Source organism: Lithobates pipiens, unplaced genomic scaffold (genome assembly GCF_037356315.1).
Source record: "Lithobates pipiens isolate NorthernLeopardFrog02 unplaced genomic scaffold, aLitPip1_a1.2 Scaffold_23, whole genome shotgun sequence".
In the NCBI taxonomy this organism is placed as follows: Eukaryota; Metazoa; Chordata; class Amphibia; order Anura; family Ranidae; genus Lithobates; species Lithobates pipiens.
Window position 1 is genome coordinate 260,181,396 of NW_027507785.1, and position 16,778 is coordinate 260,198,173.

Below are 16,778 nucleotides of genomic sequence, written 5' to 3' on the forward strand. Positions count from 1 at the left end.
TCGTTTTGAAGACACTTCCTTTAATATTCATAATTTGATCCTGAATGTATAAAAGTAATACACACAAAATATGAATGGAGACCATTGACAGGTCAGACACATAAGGTTCATACTGAGCAATAAAAACATCACACTAGAAACTACGGCAGAGTATAGACTTGCATGTCAGCTTTATTTTGGAATTTCAACAAGGCTTGGGGGCTTGTCATGTTCCCCAAATGTGGCATGTTGCTTTAGCATATCTGAAATTGGCTTGCTGTCTGTTGCCTCGTGTGGCTGAAATCCATCATTGTCCACAAGAGAGGGGTCAGCACCATGGTCCAGGAGAAGGTCCACTATTTCAGCAAACTCACAAGCAGCGGCTGCAAGACACACAACAGTTTACATCATCACAAAGAGCAATAGGATTTAAAGAAAAAACAGCACAACATGGAATCTACCAGTTTGAACAGATGGAAACCATAATGGGGACCTCTAATAGCTGATAGAGTCCCAAAAATACACATCAATTTAAAGGGAGGCCATTATTGCGAACACTCATCTAAAATACAGTGCATTCATAAAGTATTCAGGCCCCCTTCATTTTTCTATTTTGTTATGTTGCAGCCTGATACTACAGTTGTTTAAATTCATTTTTTTTCCTTATTAATCTACACTCCGTACCCCATAAAAACAAAATGAAAAACAAAATTTTAGAAAGGTTTGCAAATGTATAAAAAAGGAAAAGCTGAAATATCACATTGGCATAAGTATTCAGACCCTTTGCAACATTTGAAATTTAGCTCAGGTGCCTTCCATTTCTCTTGATCATGGTTGAGATGTTTCTACACATTGATTGGAGTCCACCAGGGGTAAATTACATAAAATGATTGGACACGATTTGGAAAAAGGTACACACACACACACACACACACACACACACACACACACACACACACACACACCTTTCTCAGGGGTGTATCTACCGAGAGGCAAACAAGAAGTTTGCCTGGGGTGGCATTTTTCAGGCGGGCGGAGTCTGTACCGGCGTGATGCATCACCCCAGGATTAGTTTTGTTTAGAGCCAGCGGTTGACTCTTATTAACCGCTCAATTGCAGTTATAAGCAGTAGGAGGGGCGACCCCTCCAGGCTCTCCCATCCGACAGACCCGAGCGACCAGCCGGCATGTCTGCTGATTGACCAGACAGCCAAGAAAAGCAGGGATGTTCCTAACAGTACACTGGAAGTGATAACATCACTTCATGTTTACTTGGGAACCAAATCGGTGGCAGTTTTTAAAACTCTAAAGCATTCAAACGCAGATCTTGGTGTTTTAAATGCTTTTAAAGTACAGGAGAAGGAATTTGGGCTCTTCTAGACCCCGGATCTCTCCATAAAGAGTACCTGTCACTGCCTATTGCTGTCACAAGCAGTATAAAACCAAAATACACCACTGACCTTTCTATAAAAGGCCTCACAGCTAACTGCATACTGCATCAGAGCAAGAGCCATGAGGTTAAAGGGAACTGCCTGCAGAGCTCAGAGACAGGATTGTTGCAAGGCACAAATCTGGGAAAGGCTCAAAAAAAAAAAAAAAATTATTCTGCACTGAAGCTTCCCAAGAGCACAGTGATCTCTAGAATTCTCAAATGGAAGAAGCTTGGCACAACCAGGACTCTCCCAAGAGCTGGCACCTCTTCAAACTAAGCAATCGGGTTGAAGGGCCTTAGTAAGAGATGGCCAAGAACCCAATGGTCACTCTGAGCTCCAGAGATCCTGTGTGGAGATGGGACAAAGTTCCAAACATGACAACCATCACTGCAACCCTTAACCAAACTAGACATTATAGTGGAGTGGCTAGACTAAAGCTTTCCTCTGTGCAACACATAAAATTCTGCTTGGAAGGGCAAAAAAAAAAAAAAAAAGCACCTGAAGGACTCGAGGAACAGGATTCTTTGGTCCGATGAAACCAACCTTGAATGGTTTGGCCTCCATTCTAAATGTTCAGTCTGGAGGAAATCAGACACCTGTCCCAACAGTGAAGCATGGTGGTGGCAGCATCATTCTGTGAGGGTGTTTTTGAGCAGCAGGGACTGGAAGAATGGTCAGGGTTGAAGGAAAGCTGAATGGAGCAAAGTAGAGCTATAGTTAATGAAAACCGGTTTCACAGTTCAGGATCTCAGACTGGGCCAAAGGTTCACCTTCCAACATGACAACATAACCAAGACAACAAAGTGGCTTAGGGACAACTGTCCTAGAGTGGCCCAGCCAGAGCCCCGACTTGAACATCTCTGGAGAGACCCGAAAATGGCTGTCCACGGTCCCCATCCAACCTGACTGAGCTTGAGAGGATTTTCAAAGAATGGCAGAAACTCCTCCAATCCAGGTGTGCAAAGTTGGTCATGTCATACCCAAAAGACTTGAGGGTGTAATTGCTGCCAAAAGGTGCTTCAACAATGCACTGTGTAAAGGGTCTGAATACTTAACCCCATGTGATATTTCATTTTTTTCTTTGTAATAAATTCAGACATTTCTTAAATTTGTAATTAATTGGGTACTGAGTGTTGATTAATTAGCCAAATAAATTAAATTTAAACAACTGTAGCATCAGGCTGCAAAATAACAAAATTGAAAAAGTGAAGGTCCGAATACTTCAGGAATGCACTGTATGTAGACTGACCTTCTGAAAATACTATTTGCCCATCAGTCATGCTGAGCCCCTGGACAATAACAGTTTCTCACTTTCCCTGTTGGACAGTTTATGTGACAATACAAGAATAAAAGTATGATGAGCAAGACCTCATCTGCAGCAAACTTCCGAGTGCCAAACATAAATCTTCTACCTCCTGCTGGCTGCAGGTGTTCCCTACAGACTAGGGTATGTCTCCAGATAGAAGTAGGGATCAACTGCTCAGGTGTGGCCAGGGAAAGAAAAAAAAAAAAAGTTTCCTGAAGACCATGGCCATTCAATTGAGAAAAGTGTACATCTAGTGGTCGGGGTTACTTTACATTGGGGGTTCTTGATTGGATTAAGTCATCAGAACAGCCTGCACCTCAAAAGATATGTACTTTAGTCTGACTTTGGGGATATTAATGTGATCTCCCTGTGTCAGTACATTAGGCGCTTCCTATATTCTTCGATGCAAATTATACCACCACTCTATGTGCCTCTCCTCTTTTGATATTTCTATAGGCGACTTTGAGTGCCAATAGTTGTGCTTGACATAAAATGGTAATAGAAGAGTGCTGACATCCACCAATATTGTATTTGGTGCACATTTTGTGAAAGCGAAGAGATGGTTTACAGCTTTGAATTTTTGGGGCACTTAAAATGGTTCTAAAGCCTAAACATTCTTCACTTTAGGGCCTTCCCTGCATTAACGTGCAAAATGTTTAGGTAGCAGTATGCCCCCCCATATACTTGAGCCCTCACTGGATCCAGAGCTGCACCTTTCTGTAGCGGCTCTCTACTCCCTTCCCGCTTTCACAGGATTGGCTGAGAGCAGGGGAAGCCAATGGCTCTTCCTGCAGTCAGTCAAATCCTGTGATGAGGGTGTAGGGGGCAGGGCCAAGCCACACCGTTTCTCTATGAAGACCATCAGCATGGCTTGGGATTAAGCCCATAGGTGTGCCATAATAAGAAGCAGCATCCTATGGTGACACATCCAGGAAGAGGAGGAGGCAGGAGCGCCAGTCGGTGATCCAAGAAGAGGAGGATCAGGGCCACTCCGTGCAATACCATTGCGACGAAGAAGAAGGGAGAAAGGAAGAAGGGAGAAAGGAAGAAGGGAGAAAGAAAAATAATCTGCATGGTTATATTTGAAACAGTATTAATTATATTGCAGCTTACCAATTCTTAGATGTGTTGGCTGCATTTGTTTGTTTTATTTTTTCTCTATTTTCTCCAGTTAATCCTGCTAGTAATTCAACAGACCAAGCTGTCCAGCAAAAGCGGAGGTTGGAAGTTTCAGACAAATGATTTAGCATTAACAAGAATGCTTACACTAGATAAATAGTTTTTTACCCCAACACTTAATATTCCTGATACATGCCTGGTGTACCATATCCTTGTATGAGAAGGCAGCTTGTTCTTTGCATTGCTTACTTTGTGTGAAATCCCTAGTATTCCTTGCTAGTCCCTCTGCTTTCTTATTAAAAACAGACTACACTAAGCAGGAGAGCACAGCATGGTCAGTTCTCTAGCTATGCTGGGAACCCTGTGTGCTCTCCTCCAATGATCAGACCTGTCCTGACACGCTCCCGCTGCACAGACATTCACTGGTGTGCTGCTGCTTTTCCTTACCCCCAGCTTTTATGCGGCTGAGAACAGAGGGAATGTGATCACTTGTAGAAACGAACGGCAAAACATTTTTTTTTTTATAGTTCTAAAAGAATATAAAATACCTTTTTTATCCCTTTTTTTATTTTAAAATAAATGGGTTGTTTTACAAGGCGATTGTTTACAATCACAAACTTCTTTATGTAAAACCTTTTTCACCAAAAGAAAAGAAAAAAATCTTTGTGCTTGAAGAGTGTTAGCTGGAGTTCAGACTAAATTTGATAGCCAAGTCCATCTAAATTTGCTAATGAATCCAACAATACCCTCTCCCTACACACTGACAACACTGTTGCTTAAAAAGGAGTCTTTGTTGGTTCTCCACCTAGAAAGTAACCACCCTTGGTGTGTTGTTGGCCAGATCACCAGGAGAAAAATAAAAGGAAAAAGTCTGAAGAAATTTTGACTGCTGGTTGGAAGCTAAACCGTGGGGACCTCAAGTGGAGAGTGTGAACAAGTTTTGCTTTGGACTTGGAGGGTTCAAAGTAACCGTGTAGTGTGAGTGTGTATTGAAAGTACGAGTGCTGGGAGTACATGTGGGCTGTAATGAGTATTAGTGTCAGGTAGCACCAGTGTACTGTGAGTACCTGAGTGTTGTGTGAGTAGGATGATGGATCGCTAGTACTTGTGTATTGTGTGTGCACGTTGATCTGCGAGTGCATGTGGGTCTGTGAGTACCTGTGTATTGTCTTGTTGAGCATTAGTGTTAGGAATCTAGTTGTTAGGCAATTTGGACAGGGTATAATCCCCAATCCATTAAATTAGTAGATACGATGCTCGACAGGTGTTGGGATGCAACTCGGTGTAGATATTGCGGCATGTATGTGTTTCCTGATCATCTGACCGAGGGCGAATACTGCTGTGCACACGCAAGCACATTGTTCCTCTGGAAGCCCAGGTTATGAATCTGGGGAAGCAACTGCCAGCACTGAGAAGACCCTTCATACTAAAGGAGAGCCGGGATCGTGCAGGTGTGAGCATGGGCCAGCACAGAGGCAGCTGGAGACAGGTGCAGGCACTAGAAAAGAGTAGATAGGTGACAGTCAGGAAGGATAGAGGGGAAGTGCGAGGGAGGCCGATCCAGGGCTGGATCACCACAATAAGTACACTCCATTGAGTGACACTGGTGAAACCAGTCAGGGACCAGCCCTGCTGGAGCTGAGGCACTCCTCTAGCTGCCAGGGGAAGAACTCCTCCAGTGAGAGTGGGGGTAAAGTGAAGGGAAAAGACAGATTCTGGTGGTAGGGGACTCAATTCTTAGGACAGAGGGCAATCTGTAACAAAGACCCGAACTGAATGTTGTGTATTAGGCGCTCGGGGTTTGGCATATCACAGATCCGATGAACAGATTAATGGGAGGAGCTGGCCTTGAAAGGTCAAGGCCAGCTTAATTTCAGATCCCATATGCAGGAATCCTGCCTATTAACATACTTCCTGAGGTGCCAACCCCTGGATCCATACCAAGAAACCTATGCCTTCCAGATTCTATAGTAAGCGATTCTGGAAGCCGGCTTCCTGGCATTAGTCAAAGTAGACACTACTGAACGAGATCACCCACGATCTTTTAGAGTGGGATTCAACAGTCAAACTTGTTAAACTCCTTGTCCGTAAAGTAGGATGAAATACCGGACCCTACGCAAGAAGGTCTGGCTATAATGGCAGAGTCCAAAGGATTTCAACTGCCCTTATAGCCATAGGGCTTAAACGATCGAGTCCTTCATAGCATCTGTGAGACACAGTGCGTCAAATACACCAGCCCCTTGCCGGGCCTGCTGATCAGGCAGAACTTTCAGATATCTCAGACCTGTTCCTTAACCCTTTGGAGTCCACATTCCAATGCACTGTGGTGACTCAAAATGTGCTCCACCACAATAGTGGCGCAGACGTTAAAGGGTTAATGGACTGAGCTACTCCAATTGCAGCCAGAACTGCAAAAGACATCTGGTCTTTAAAAGGTAAATCCAACCTCATCTTGCTGGATCCTTTAACATCAGTGCATTATCCACTGGACATGTGAGACTCTGCTCACTGGGGTGATTGCAGCATTAATAGCTGGAACCCCCCCATTTCTTTCATAGAAATGTTCCCATTCAGAATACATAAGCTATGCATGAATAGGAAAAAACATCCCCAGGTTGGGGAGGTTCAAATGAACCCTATTTGAGGCAGATACCTCAAGAGCCTATGGCAGGCAACAAAAGGGTTAAGTAAGGGAGTAGATAAACACCCGACTTGTGTGGCTACTACCTCCCTGTTAGGATCCTCTGAAGAGGAAAAATAAGTATCTTCCAATATTTGGGAAGATCTACCTGATCCCCAGCCTCCTGCACCTCAACAAAAGGGCCCAGAGGACTAGATGGGAATCTGCTAGGTTTAGTCCTACTATGGAGAGACATCATAGCAATAATCTTTTAAATGGAAGAAGAAAAACCTGTTTGTATGAAATACACAGGGACAGAAGTGTTCTACCCTTGACGGCTTCATCTGACTGGCCGTATTTTTCTTTTTACCTCTCGGGGACGAAGACATTCTTTTGGAAGGGTTTTTAGTTTGTTGTATACCATTAACCCCTTAGAAGGGTTCCTGGTCCCTTTGTCACTCATAGCTTACAGTACAAAGCAGAGGCAGTACCAGCAAAAGAATGTTACACTTGCTAGGCTATAGTACAGTACAATAACTGCTATTAATCCTAGCTATACAGTATAATGTTGCCAAAAGGAACATGCCTGTGTCACCAAACCTGATCAGCAACCACTCTGCTCTGTCCCTCCACTGCCAGGCAGCAGCTTCTCTTGCAGAGCTCTAACTACTTCCTACAAGTGTGGCTGGCATCTGACGCCATTTAGCCACACCACCACGTGAAAACGCCCCTCTCTTCCGGTTTCAAACAGGGAAGCGAATCTCCCACGTGAGCACCAGCATCATGGCGGGGGGGTTAAATCCTCCACTCGGCGAGCGTCCGTGACTTGCCCAAAAAAACGTTTCCTTTTTTTAAAGGAAAAAGAGGCAGTTGGCTGACATCCAAATAGATCAAAATCGCCAATCTGGGGGCCCAGGAAGTGATCAGACCCCCCCCCCCCCCCCTTCATATCTGAGGGTCTGAGCTGGCTTGAATGGAGAGGAAAGTTTAGCTTCTGCTGTTTCCAGTGTCAGAATGGCGAGTGCTCAATACAGCCTCCAGTGGTGACACAGACATGACATGACAACACAATACATGGAAGGAGAGATTATCTCCCCTACCTTTCCTCGCAGCAGGGTTTGTCAGAGATAAAAAAAAAAATATATATATCAATCTTCGCCCTTCGCGGTAGGCCCCGAGACCTTGAAAGTAAACCTTCAGGAACAGGGGTACACTCAGGTAATCCTGAAATCCTGGACCTGCGAGAAGACCCTGCCAATAAACTTTTATTGACCTTACTACTAAACAAGTACTCGATCCCAGGGCCCAGCTTTAAAAGCATTTGCAAGCAAAACCTCGTATCTTCGGATGACGAGGCCCGGGTACCGTTCATTTAGTCCATTAGGGAGACATCAGAAAGGATCCGGTCAGGATGGCTGGCTCTCATCAATGGATTACTGCCCAACACATTAGACACTGGTGAAAAATCTGAGGACTCCCAGTATTGGGAGGGGTTATGGGGGAAGTTCACGGCTTAAGGGGCGTGCCAGTGTCCAGCACCTGATACGCCAATATAACCCACAGTTCTTACTATGGCTCTGTGTCCCCTGATGTAAGGAAAGAAAAAGTAATTTGAAAAAATGACAACAGAAAAATGTGCCTTTAAGATGTATGGGCAGAAGTGACGTTTTGACGTCACTTCTGCCCTACTATGGTATGGAGACAGGTGGGGGCAATCTTAGCCTCACTTGTCTCCATACACAGACATGGAAAGGTCTCGATTGCCTCCACCGCTCCCGATGGCTCCCGTAAGTGGCGGGTGGCACCTCTTCCGCCGCCGATAACTGATCTTGCTGCGAATTCCGCCGCAGAGACCACCATTATCGTACACAGAACCGCTGGCCCTAAAGATGGATACCTTGGTTGTGGTAGAAGCTGCTGCCATTACTGAGATATACATCGGCAGTTTGAAGATGGATATCTACATGAGCCGGTCGGTAAGTGGTTAAAAAGGGCCCAAAATACATCCCTGGGTATTACAGACCAGTTAGCCAAACATCAATAGTATGCAAGCTCTTAGAGGGGATACGGGACTATATACAATATTTTAGTAATGAGAAGGGTATCATTAGCAGTAATCAGCATGGATTCATGATGAAATGTTCTTGTCAAACCAATCTGTTAATCTTCTATGAGGAGGCGAGTTGCCATCTAGATAAAGCAAGGCCCGTAGACATGGTGTACCTGGATTTTACAAAAGCATTTGACACAGTTCCCCATAAAACGTTTACTGTACAAAATAAGATCCGTTGGCATGGACCATAGGGTGAGTACATGGATTGAAAACAGGCTACAAGGGCGAGTTCAGAGGGTGGTGATAAATAGGGAGTACTTGAGGAAAGGTTGCAAGCACTGAACTTATTCTTTCTGGAAAAGACGCTTGAGAGGCGATAGGATTTCAATTTACAAATACCATACTGGTGACCCCACAATAGGGATAAAAAACTTTTTTTGCAGAAGGGAGTTTAACAAGACTCGTGGCCACTCATTAAAATAAGAAAAAAAGGAGGAGGTTTAACCTTAAACTACGTAGAGGGTTCTTTACTGCAAGTGCGGCAAGGATGTGGAATTCCCTTCCACAGGTGGTGGTATCAGCGGGGGAGCAGAGAGTTTCAAAAAAACTATTGGAGAAGCACCCGAACGACCACAACATACAGGGATATACAATGTAATTATGACATATAATCACACACACAGGTTGGACTTGTGTCTTGTTTTCAACCTAGCTAACTATGCAACTATGTATGCAGAATGTTAACAAAATGCATTCTCATAGTGACAGACTGCAAAAAAACAAATAAGCATTTTGATCCAGGAAATATTGTCAACCTGGCAAACATGCAAATATTTATGAATATGCATGCATGTTATTGCATGTATAACATGCATTAAAAAAAAACAATAAGCTTGAAAACGCATAAAAATGCAAGTATTTTGGAGAGTAAAAGGGCAAGCCAGTCTTTCAGTATCTACATGGAATTCTAACAGCTCAGCTCAGAGAATAAAATTTTGTCTTGACCATTGATTGCCAGGCTATGTAGAATAGACGGTATGTATATATCCATTCTACATACATTTAACAATATGCATCTGGTTGCAGCACTGTTGTCTTTCATTTCTGCATCTTCAACAGCTATATATAGATGTACCAGCACTGTTGGTAATGTATGATGCTCACTGGATGACATCTCCAAAGGCTGCTCAAATACTATTGCAAATATTCTTTGGAATAGAAGGTTGTAAGCAATGCAGCTGCTTTAAAATCCGGATTGCACTTCTTTTCACAGTGATGACAGGAGAGATGTATATTGCCTCCTCCCCATACCAGATGGGTACTGGTCTGATATCAGCTCTGTGGCTTCCAGAGAATGCTGATTTCCACTGGGAGATCAGGGAAATAGTATTTCATACCCCTATTCCAGGGCATTTCCAGAATAGAGGCGGCAACTGGAGGGAGGAGAACTCCATGCTGACCTTGGATAGTCATAAGCAGGGAAGATGGATTTACAAGCATTTTATGGGGTGCCTGACCTTTGCGATTACCACTTGCTGTCAGGTTGCAGATAACTCATGAGAGCGGAGCTGCCCAGCACATAAAGAGTTTAGGGACAGGCAGATGTTACTTCAAGGTCCTGCTGTACAAAGACCTTAGATTCTGAGCAACAGGCCACTGCAGAAAGAGGTATGCTCAATGCTACCCAAAAAACCCAAAATAATCTTCTCCATAGAGATCTTAAGAAGTACTATAAAAGAATGTGGCATTCTCACTTTAAGTATAACACTGACTCTGTAGTAAATCTTCAAAAGATAACCTGTCACTTATGCCGTGTACACACGGTCATCGGACATTCTGATCGTGTGTGGGCTTCAGCAGACGTTATTTATTTTTTTTGAAAATTCTGAAGGAATTAGAAATAGAACATTTTTTAAATCTTTCCAACGGCATGAATTCCCATCAGGAAACCGTTAGTCTGTATGCTGTTCTGACGGATCAAAAACGACGCAAGGGCAGCTACTGGCTATTGAACTTCCTTTTTCTAGTCCCGTCGTATGTCACCATGTTCTAAACGATCAGACTTTGGTGTGATCATGTGTAGGCAAGTCCTTATCAGCGGAACTCCTTCGGAAAAAACGGTCGTGTGTACGCACCATTAGATATACTTCTCTATTTGAACCCTTTATTCAAAACTGCAAAAAGAACACATTTGTGTATCAAATATAGTTTCTAGGGTTGCAGCGATGCCCTTTTTTTGCCGACGAGTGCTGATATTAACAGCCTCCCAGAATTCTGCTCTCGCGCGCCCCCTGGGGCGCGCACACGAGATCATCCGTGACCGCCGGGTCCAGTGGACCCGGCGCATCACGGAAAACGGCCGCTCGTCGCGCCCGTTTACCACGTGATCGCTCCGTCAAATGACGGAGTGATCACTTGTAAACAAACCGGCGTCATGTTATGACGCCGGTTCCTCCCTCCCCCTCTCTGTACCGATCGGTACAGCGGAGGGGAAAGAGATCGGTGTTAGCAGCGCTGTGGGCTGCATCTGCAGTGTCCACATCGCTGCTCACCGAATTTAACCCCTCAATTCCCTGCCAATACTCTGCAATACTCGGCAGTACCCCGCCAATACTCGGCAGTACCCCGCCAATACTCGGTGATACCCTGCAATACCCAGCCATAGACGCCCCCCCACCCCTCCGGTGCTTCTACCAACTCGTCAGTACGATCAAAGCCAGAATATTTTTTTTATTTTTTTTTTTTATTTCAGGCTTCCCAGCCTAGAGGTGAGATGTGGGGTCATATTGACCCCCAGATTTCACTGTAAAGAGGACCTGTCACCCCATATTCCTATTACAAGGGATGTTTACATTCCTTGTAATAGGAATAAAAGTGATCAAAAATTTATTTTTGGGGAAAAAAATGTCAAACTAAAATAAAGTAAAATGAACAATAAAAAAAATAAAATATAAAGCGCCCCTGTCCCCATGTGCTCGCATGCAGAAGCAAACGCATAGGTAAGCCCTGCCCACATATGAAAACGGTGTTCAAACCACACATGTGAGGTATCGCCGCGAACGTTAGAGCGAGAGCAATAATTCTAGCCCTAGACCTCCTCTGCAACTCAAAACATGTAACCAGTAAAAAAAAATTCAAGCATCACCTATGGGGATTTTTTAAGTAGCGACGTTTGGCGCCATTCCACGGGCATGTGCAATTTTGAAGAGTGACATGTTCAATATCTATTTACTCAGCATAACTTCATCTTTCACTTTATGCAAAAATTGGGCTAACTTTACTGTTTTTTTTAAGCACAAAACTGTTTTTTCCCCCCAAAAAAACGCGTTCGAAAAAAATCGCTGCGCAAATACCGTGTGAGAAAAATTTTCACCGACCACCATTGTATTCTCCAGGGTCTTTGCTAAAAAAAAAATATATATAATGTTTTGGGGTTCTCTGTAATTTTCTAGCAAATAAATGATGATTTTTACATGTAGGAGAGAAATGTCAGAATTGTCCTGGGTGCTCCAGAACGCCTGATGGCGCTCCCTGCATGTTGGGCCTCTGTATGTGGCCACACTGTGTAAAAGTCTCACACATGTGGTATCGCTGTACTCGGGAGTAAAAGCAGAATGTATTTTGGGGTGTAATTTGTGGTATGCATATGCTGTGTGTGAGAAATAACCTGATATGACAATTTTGTGGAAAAAAAAAATAAAAAAATAAGGGAAAAAAAAATCTTGATTTTGCAAAGAATTGTGGGAAAAAATGACAACTTCAAAAAACTCATCATGCCTCTTACTAAATACATTGGAATGTCTTCTTTCCAAAAAAAGGGTCATTTGGGGGGTATTTGTACTTTTCTGGCATGTTAGGGTCTCAAGAATTGAAATAGGCCATCAGAAATGCTACAGTGTACAGTCTGACTTGTATCGCATTGTATTAAACAAATAAAGAAAAAGTTATTTGAAAAAAAAGAAATTTCACACACTTCAGGTGTGATCAATTTTCAGATATTGGCACCATAGCTTGTGGACTCTCACAAAAGACCAAATAATATCCACCAATTTGTACTTCTTTTTACCAAAGATATGTAGTAGTATAAATTTTGGCCAAAATGTATGAAGAAAAAATTACTAATCTGCTAAATTTTATAACAGAAACGAAGAAAAATTCATTTTTTCGCCGAATTTTCGGTCTTTTTTCTTTAATAGCACAAAAAATAAAAAACAGAGGTGATTAAATAGCACCAAAAGAAAGCTCTATTTGTGTGAAAAAAAGGACAAAAATTTCATATAGGTCCAGCGTTGCACGTAATTGTTATTCAAAATGTGAGAGCACCAAAAGCTGAAAATTGGTCTGGTTATTAAGGGTGTTTAAGTGCCCAGTGGTCAAGTGGTTAAATAAAATAGGAGAATTAAGAATGAAGTCAGAGCTCCATGATGGCAAAGCTTTATTTACAGCTAGATGTCCTGCTGTCAGTATCACCTTGAGGCTTTGCTAGGTGTTGGTGCCACTAGCATAGGCATGAACTGAACCCTCAGTTTCTCCAGAGCACTGTGCAAGCAGTGTTTTACATCGAGGGGTATCAGAATCGGACAACACTTCTGGAAGCACTGAATACTTATTTTTTTGACAATGCCTGCAAAGTTACGAAGAGTCGTAATAGGCAAATGAGAAAACTATTGGGGACACATTGTATGGATTAGTTTTGCAGATCCAAATAAAGAGTTCAAAATAAGGTCTTTAACTAGCTCCAGACTTTGTAAGTGCTACACATGCCCAAAAAAATAAAAAATAAAGTCATCATCGTACACAAGATGCTGCAGATTGCTGCATTCTCACCTACACCAGTTCTACGATATTACAGACGATTAACTGTGGCATTTTTGTCTGTGTAACCTCTCTTCCTGAAATCTACACTATAGGTGAGGACGGTTTCATTGCCTGGTGAGCAAGGAATGCTAAACAAGGAAAAAAAGTGGTGTCACTTCCCTGGCTGTGCAGCGTGGCAGAGGTCTGATTTACATGAGCAGGTAATAAGGTGAAGATCTCTATGAACAAGCCTCACATATGGAGGAAAGAATAACAGACAACTCATCTCAGAGTGATCAGCAAAGGGTTTCCACTAGGACTTAAATGAGCAATAGACATGACAACACCCACCTGATTTCCATCTTTAAAATGGATATAAACCTGATTCATGAAATTAGAGCCACACACACACACATATACATATACATACATATATACACATATATACACACACACACACACACACACACATACATATATACACACATACACACACACACACACACACACACATACACACATACACACATACACACATACACACATACACACATACACACATACACACATACACACATACACACACACATATATATATATATATATATATATAGTGTTTTGTTATCTCTCTTCAAAGCACTATGTCCCATAGCTTTCTCCTGCTCCATTAATTTATCAGCCTGAGAACACCTGACAAGTTCCCAGTCAGCTGAGATAAAACCAGGCTGAGTTTCCGGTTGGGGAGGATGCTATAAATAGATTAGCACTGAGCTAAAGGATTCAACAGAGCTGAAAGTCTCTACCTATAAGGAGAGGGGGTGTGTGCGCGCCTTTCCTCCAATCAGCTGTCTTGGCTGTATGCCCAGACTTCACTGCAGTGCTAACCAGGAAGAGAAAATCTAACACAATGTGCACGTTCTAAACAGTATATAAAGATGACAACAGCAGATATACATGTAAAACTTATGTAGGGAGATTTGTTTAATCTCTGTGTATCATCTGAGGCTGTTCACTTCACTGGGTATATGTGAGGGTTTACAGCCACTTTAAGCTTTTGCCTCATTTTAATTACAGATAAAAAAAGCAAAAGAACAAATTAGACTGAATAAATAGACCTTACTTACCATAATGCAGAGGTGTCTGCCCTTCTGAATCCTGAAAGAGAAAAATATACACGGATCAATTGTGTGTACAAATTTAAGTATAGTTGTGCTAAATGGATTGGCAAAACTCCTAAAGATCCCTATAAGAGTTGACCAGGTTCAATGCTTATTGATAAAATGTCACATCAGAGGCCAGGAATGCATTAACGTATTCTGGTTCCCCAGTTTGGAGAATGATACATTAGACTGATATATTCTGAAGCCCTTTCCTAAATAAGCTACAAACATTTTATGAAAAAGGTAACTATATTTTAAATCAATGAAACTTCTACTTAATTGTACTACCACATTAGGCTTGTTATCAAATATGAACATAGTAATATCCATCTGTACATCAAAACCTGTCAGACACTGGCTCCAAATACACATTTTACCAAAGATAACAACCCCCCCCCCCCCCTTTCTTTACCTCCGATAAAAGAAATCTAGAGAGCAGCGACACCATGGACAGGGAGGACAGTTGTCTTTACACAGACATTATTAAAGAAGTATGGGTATTTTTTTTATTCATATTTACCTAGGTGGATGCAGCATCTGTCCCCAGCGCCTCCAACACTGAGATGTGAGCGATCCAACACCGCAGATCACTCGGTTCTCACAGCTCCTGGAGCAGAGAGCTGGTGACTGTCAGTCACAGCTCTCTGGCTCTGCCCCCTCCTTGCTCACTGGAGCTCCAGACTGTGGAGGGGGCAGGAAAAGCTGGTTCAGCCTCTCAGCGGCTCGCTGAGAGGCTGAGAAGGGTGTCAGTCCAGGGATCTGGGTCAGGATTAGGCCAAGCCTAGACTGACTGACGTCAGCAGAGAGTGGACTTCAGCCTGCTCTCTGCTGAAAATGGGCTACAGGAGTGCAAAATAAACTGCACTCTTGTGATCCATAGGAAAAAGTACAGCCAAACAAGCTTTGGCTGTACTTCTCCTTTAAATCCTGCATGTGGAAACTGCTAACATGCAAACAAAAGTTCCAAATAATTCCCATTTACCTCCTGCATGACAAAGGGTTTTAGCTTACATATAATCAGATAAGCACTCAGCAGCAGCTATGGGGGGGGGGGGGGGTGTTCTGATCAGTTTTTAAGTACATTATGCCTGCTCCTCTCTCCTAGTGTCATCACAGGACAGGGCACAAAGACAAAGAATTGACCTGCCACAAATCTGGACAATTTAAACAGCATACAATGAGAAATTACATAAGAAAAAGCTACCTTCAGTGAATAAACCACACATGAAAAACTAGCAGATCCACAGATGCAGGCATCAAGAGTTCTATGCAAACCTCCACTTTTTCTGTAAGTGTGGCCCTTGGTCACAGCCCCTCTCCATCTACCTAAAGGTGGAAGCCAGGGGTAAGCTAAGTATATTTACTATTTCTCCACAAGTGTATGGGGGCTCTGATCAATAAGCAGACCTTGATTTTAAAAAGGGAAAGGTCCCCTTTGAGAATGGTTTAACCATTTTAACATCTGTGCATCACTGCCTACTGTGATCCACAATTCCACATTGTTTTACTATAACTGTGCTGCTGATAGCCTGATCTTTGTTACATTCTTGGTTACTGGAAATTCACAAATGTATATTAAAGCGGACCTTGAGGCACATGTAAAAAAAAAAAAAAAAATTTTGATTTCCCGTGAACACATTTTGTGCAGTGAGTGCAACATGCGCAATTTTTACAGAATTACTTTTCTATATTCCAATGATTGCATTACATACAAACATTTGGGGATTATCCCTTTACTATCTATCTTTACATTAGGACAGATATATTCTGCATACCTACAAACAAGTGCTGAAATTGAATACAAAATTACTTATGGTGTGTGTTTTAAATCAGGATAACCTGATTAAATCAGAGTAGCAATGACGGGGAAAAAATAATAAAAGCAATATGCATTAGTAGTACTGATAGGAGTATTTATATTCAACTACTCAAAAACATAAGTAAAAGCGTAAGGATTTAGAGGGTCATGTATGTGTTAAAGCTGATCTTCAGGTCTCACTAAAGTTTAAAAAAGGAGAAGTATGGGCAATGTGTTTCCGATGTACTTCTCCTATGGATCAGAGGAGTGCAGTTCATTCTGCACTCCGGTGACCAGTTTTCAGCCAACAGTAGGCAAAAGTCAGCTAAAGTCACTCAGCCGATTCAGGAGCTGGATTGATCCAGACTTTACAGTTGCATTAGGTGTGAAAGAACCCTCAAAATTGTTACTTTGGACCAAGCTGATCCAAACTAATGGCTGCAGTGGCTGGGAGCGTTGTATACCCAGTATGTAGTCTCAGCTACATACAGTATTCTGCACTATGTTCTGGGAG

The 16,778-nt window shown here is 42.5% G+C and overlaps 1 protein-coding gene across 3 annotated transcripts in view; it reads right to left on the minus strand.

Annotated features, from left to right (window-relative positions):
- ACBD6 (acyl-CoA binding domain containing 6) overlaps nucleotides 1–16,778 on the minus strand; it is a 150,622-nt gene continuing 133,844 nt past the window's right edge. For 2 of the 3 annotated variants that reach the window (XM_077453097.1, XM_077453098.1), the window contains exons 7-8: nucleotides 14,431–14,461; nucleotides 1–362 (exon numbers count right to left, since the gene is read on the minus strand). In XM_077453097.1, coding sequence (XP_077309223.1) covers nucleotides 172–362; nucleotides 14,431–14,461 — 222 coding nt within the window. In that variant the 3' untranslated portion in view covers nucleotides 1–171. The remainder of the gene's footprint in view (nucleotides 363–14,430; nucleotides 14,462–16,778) is intronic. The other variant, XR_013262390.1, reaches the window with a different exon arrangement.